General features: G+C 41.6%; 1 protein-coding gene across 1 annotated transcript; it reads left to right on the forward strand.

The window, feature by feature from the left end:
- Positions 1 to 477: 477 nt before the first annotated feature.
- On the forward strand, positions 478 to 5,257 carry LOC308160331 (insulin-like growth factor 2; the record flags this gene model as incomplete). The annotated part of the gene is made up of 3 exons (XM_080534247.1): positions 478 to 541; positions 4,102 to 4,596; positions 5,241 to 5,257. 3 exons carry the CDS (start codon positions 478 to 480, stop codon positions 5,255 to 5,257), a joined length of 576 nt encoding a protein of 191 aa, XP_080390373.1.
- Between the last annotated feature and the right edge of the window lie 388 nt (positions 5,258 to 5,645).

The raw sequence follows: 5,645 nt of genomic DNA on the forward strand, positions 1-5,645 counted from the left end.
CTGGAGACAGTCCACTTTCAGACACCGTGGTCAGTTTGCATCATGGCATTTCTCCTTAAATGAAGTGAATTGACAATATTTTGATAATATTTTCATTTGATCTAATCTGTCATTTGTGTGTTGTATGCAGGTGTGGGACGGTCCAAATGAAGTGAGCACTCTAAGAATGGAGAACATTTTGCAAGGGTAAAACACAGCACAGTCAACATGAACTTTTCTTGCACAAGCAGCACAATACAGTACAGCAGTTTAAATTGTTGTTTTTTTCCAGACCTGCCAGACGCTTACAGACAGCATCTCATCAAGTAAGAAAATCCATATCCTCTAGTGTTGAATGTGTGAACCTGAAATTATGAAATGCCTGTAAATAATTTCATTAATTCACCAAGCCAAACTACATGTAATGTGTGCTGTTTTAGTTACTAAGCCAATAACACTGTCATTAAATTAACTGCTAATTTTTGGGGTAAAACTAGGATGGAGGACAAACCGCAGTCCAGGAACAAGAGCAATGTGCCCGGGGTCAGAACAACTTCTACAGGTAAGCTGTGTTGACAGATGCAACCTTTACACATTTGCTAGTTTACTCAGAATTGTGTGGATTTTCAATTTATTTCTTGCATCTTTGTCAAATGTTTACGGGCAGTGTGCACCAATAATATTATGCCAAATGTGCTGGTATTGTATGTTTTAAACCTAATGTTTTTCAAAGAAACCAGACGAGGATTGACATCTGAATTTAAGCCGTAGGTATTTTAAAGTGTTTACTCAACCCTCCTCTCACTACAGCAACTACACAAATGTGTATGCACCGATACTTGTTGACAGCGAGTCTGAGCCAGAAGAAGACAAGGAGCACACTGCAAAGAAGGAGCACACTGCAGAGGAACGGTATGAATTACTAATAATTAATAACTTGTGTTATTTGTGGCTTTATTATTTGAAATCATAGTACACCACATCTTCTTTTACAGCACAGAGGACTTGACTGCTGCAGACATTGTTTCAGAACTCTCAGCAAAGATAATAAAAACATCTTGGAGCAGGTTCAATATTAACAGAGCCAATGTGTGGGACGGAGCAGTCCGCGGCTTCAAACGTGCTTCATATGACCCATCTCATGACATAATAGTGAAGTTTACTGATGATGAGGGCGAAGTGAGGAAGGAGTGGACACTGGTGGTCCCAAGCGCGAGTTCCTGACCCTCCTAATGAACAGCCTGAGAACGCGAAGAATCTTTGATGGCCCAGAGGACAGGAGATTTCTGACGTTTGACAGTGCAGGTAATCATGTTTATGCCACCGCCAGGCGGATAGCCTGGAGGGAGGCATTATGGATTCGGGTTGTCCGTATGTACGTCCGTACGATGTTTGTTAATGGGCGGAGGCATTCATCCGCTATGCGGTTTTTCTAGTTCAGAATGTAACTCTTATTACAAAATAAATAATTACACATTACATTTCCGCAAGTTCAAGTTGTGCTTCACACTGGAAATGCAGGAGCTGCTATTCCAAGTGAAAATGGAATCTCTTACACATTTAAGAATGTGGCTACTTTGGCAATATCACACGAGAGGAAGTGATGTTATACTGTATGTCAGCACGGCTGCTGTTTGGTCGTAGGTACGCACATAGGCTACTATGACTAGGCTACTTTGTATCTTTTACTACTATCTGTATGTTTCCATTTATTGTGTTCTTTGATAATAGAAATGTGATATTTTGATACCGACTATTGATGTAACCTGAACATTCTATTTATGGGCAGCGGAGTGATATAAATATATATACTTAAAAAGTCCCACTGCTGTTAAAACTGAATATCAGCACTCATGGAATGCCTCTTGACCAATCAAATTAGTTAGTCGGAACTAACTGTTGTATAATGTTGGTTAATGTGGTACTAATTGAACAAAAATGATCAACAGCTGCAAGAGATGATGAGTACTTTGACACTGGAAGGATGATTGCAACCTCGATAGTTCATGGTGGTCCAGGTCCTCGCTTCCTGTCCAAGATGCTCTACGAGCACCTCACAGGAACAAACACCGACACTGTAGCCATGGTTGAAGATGTAACGGACGACACCATTAGAGCTTCCCTGCTTGAGGTAGGTTGGTACTGTATATTAACAAAGCTCATTTAGTCACTTTCTCTTTATGTTTATGATGATTGTTGTCTACCCTAGATATCCAACGCAGCTACGCTGGACGAACTAGTTGTACTAGTTGACAGACATTCCAGAATGTTGCAGACTGCTGGTTGCTTTCAGTACCCTGTTTGTGTGGTTGACAAAAAGAAGATCATCCAGGATTTCATGCAGTGGTACATCATATATCGCAACCATTTCGCAATTCAAAGGTAAGGTGACAGTTATTTTGGCAGAATGTACATTTTGACAAATTTGACATTGATGTATGATTGGTGGGACTGCTTGAAGATGCTGCTGTTAGCATGTTAGGCGATGATTGCTCTTAATGTTTTGTAGATTCAAGGATGGACTTGCAACACTAGATGTAATTCATGCTTTGGAACAGCATGCATCTGTATTCGGGGTCTTTATGTGCTCAAGTGCTCAACATCTAACAGCTGAAACATTGGAGGACATCTTTGAGGTTCAGCTCAGTGAAGCAGGGTGCACAAGGCGACAGGAAGAAACCCGTGTAGTCGGATTCTGGAGAGACTATCTTCTTGACACAGAAGGTTTATTTTAATTATCTCATCATAAACACACTCCCTACCCTGCAGAAGACCTGAACAGTCCCCAGATCTTTTAATTATGTCATCTTGATATCATCTTCTATTGCTGGCAGTTCCATTGAAATATTATATTTTACAAGTAAACTAAATCTACTTTTTTCAGATAAACAAACAGGAATCTTCCTCCAGGACATCCTCATGTTCGCCACAGGACTCGACGCACTGCCTCCCTCTGGGATCCAGCCACCACCCAAACTGCTTTTTCTGCGGACATCACGCTTCCCAATCAGCAGAACCTGCGCCAACACAATCAAGATACCGATGGCCATGAATTACACTGAGTTTCGGAACAACATGGACTTTGGGATACAAAATTCCCCAGGGTTTGGACTACAGTAAACTCCATCCATGCATGGGACAGAATAAAGTATGGTAGTTTGAAAGGAGGAATGTTATAAAACTATGTTATAAGAACTACCATTCTTCATTGTGTTCCATGCATTACAGTGAGCCCATCCTCCAATTTCTACCTCCACCAGCCTCTCCTGGCATACTAGCTGTTCCATATTGTGCAAAAACATCCCTGTTCTTCTTCAGGAGCATCCATTCTGATATGTGCAGGTTGATTGTTCTCAAAATGTGCATTGAAATATATATTACTAATTGAATAATCGGCACTGAACCACTTCATACTGCATTACAGCAGTTTTTAAATTGATTTTATTTACATGAACCATGTTATGTAGTCATGCAAGTCAAATTTTACCACTACATCTCTGCCATCTTGTGGTCATACAGGGAAACATCCGATCAAACTCAACTGAAACAGACAGTGCTCATTTGTTGGATACTCTTTTATTTAAAAAAAATATTTTATTGTGTGAAATGATTGACCAGTGTCACATTGTTTGTCAGTACAGGAATGAATATTCTCAATCAAAGATTAATCAAACATTTGATCAACCAAGCAATATACTGTATATATATATATATTGTTTTATGTTTTTCATTTTGTTAATGTTTGTTGTTCATGTTAAAGACAGGAAATACTGTGCATATACAATGTTCGAATTAGGTTTGAATTAATCCACTACATTGTTTGTATGGTAATAAATAAAGAATGGGCTATGATGTTCTTGATTGTTAGTGTTCATTTTCTTGAGAATTGTAATTGAAAAATATTGTTTTTGTGTTGATTTATTATATTGTGTTATTTGTATTTTTAGGTTTTTTGTTGGGAGACAGTGTTATGTGGTTCAGTTCAATAAATGTAAAATTGCCCCATGTTGTGACAGTTTTTTGGGGGTGAGGTGGGGCTCACACATTTTTTGTCCTCCCAAGGGGGGCTTGACATAAAAAGTTTGAGAACCACTAGACGATGAAGATTTCCAAAAGCTTAAGTGCCTAATTGTCAATATGTTGTATTTAAACCCAATGTTGGCTTCTACTTCAGTAGGCCTACCAGCAGGTCCAGCAGTCGGCGCTCTCAGAACCGTGGGATCGTGGAGGAGTGTTGCTTCCGTAGCTGCGACCTGAACCTGTTGGAGCAGTACTGCGCCAAGCCGGCCAAGTCGGAGCGGGACGTGTCGGCCACCTCCCTACAGGGTCCTGTGATGCCCGCACTCAAACAGGACGTCCCCAGAAAACAGCACGTGACCGTGAAGTATTCCAAATACGAGGTATGGCAGCGGAAGGCGGCCCAGAGGCTCCGGAGGGGCGTTCCCGCCATCCTGAGGGCCCGAAAGTTCCGGAGGCAGGCGGAAAAAATCAAGGCCCAGGAACAGACGATGTTCCACAGGCCCCTGATCACCCTGCCCAGCAAGCTGCCCCCGGTCCTGCTGGCCCCCACGGACCACTACGTCAGCCATAGTGGTAGAAATGGTAGAAATGGAAATGGTAACCCCCCAAACCCCTGCCCGCTCACTCCGTTCCTCCACCTCGGCTGGCCGACTGGCCCCACCTCCTCTACACAGCAGTCGGGCTGCCCGATCACGTCTCTTCACAACACTGGCTCCCCGCTGGTGGAATGAGCTCCCCACGGCCGTCAGAACGGCAGAGTCACTACCCATCTTCCGTCGTAGACTGAAGACCCATCTCTTCAGGTTACATCTTAACTGCTCCTCCTGAGACATCTTCTGACCCTCACCACTACGTCTCCTAAAGACACCCGCTTTTCCCTCTACTGTGTCCCTAAGAACTTCTACTGCCCCCCTTGTACTGTTTCTCAGTTTCTCGAGTAAAAAAAATAAAATAATAATAATTTAGTAGAAGGCGATAATAGGGAGAAGGTTTTTCCTTCTATCAGTGGCCCCGGGCCCGAGCTAGAGTACTCTTCCTGCAACGAATAGTGGACTGCTGATTCACATGCTTAGTATTCAAATGTATTGATTGTAAGTCGCTTTGGAATAAGGCGTCTGCTAAATGCCAAAAATGTAAATGTAAATGTAAATGTTAATAAAGCTGCTGGAACCTCAATTTGCTGTCCCAATTCTGGGGTTTCTCATAACATTAATATTTAACACCTATGCTCTGTGCTGCAGTCCTGGAATTGGAATAGTTCAATCTAATCAGACTAGTGGAGAAGAGCTTATGGGGTGCCCTGGTGGCTATTATTATTAATAAGATAATACAATGAAATATATGCAGTGGGTGTATAAAGTTGTTTTAAATTATTAATAAATATACAATACAATATACAGAATTTTGACAACATCATTAGTCTTATGTTAGGCTTAAACATTATGTTAGGCTTAAAGTATGAGTAGGGTAGTGGAGATAAAAATGGGCATAAAAAGCACAATAGTGTGTACAAATTCACCAGAATGCAGGAAATTAAGTGTTAAATCCTCTTTTTTTCTGGGGGAGGACCCCCAGACCCCCCGCTTGGACTTTATTGTTTCCACATGCATCGTTGCTCTGTAGCATTGCCTATTCATGTAAAAGTA

This window comes from Nansenia antarctica, assembly GCF_963989245.1.
Source record: "Nansenia antarctica genome assembly, chromosome: 6".
NCBI classification, from domain to species: domain Eukaryota; kingdom Metazoa; phylum Chordata; class Actinopteri; order Argentiniformes; family Microstomatidae; genus Nansenia; species Nansenia antarctica.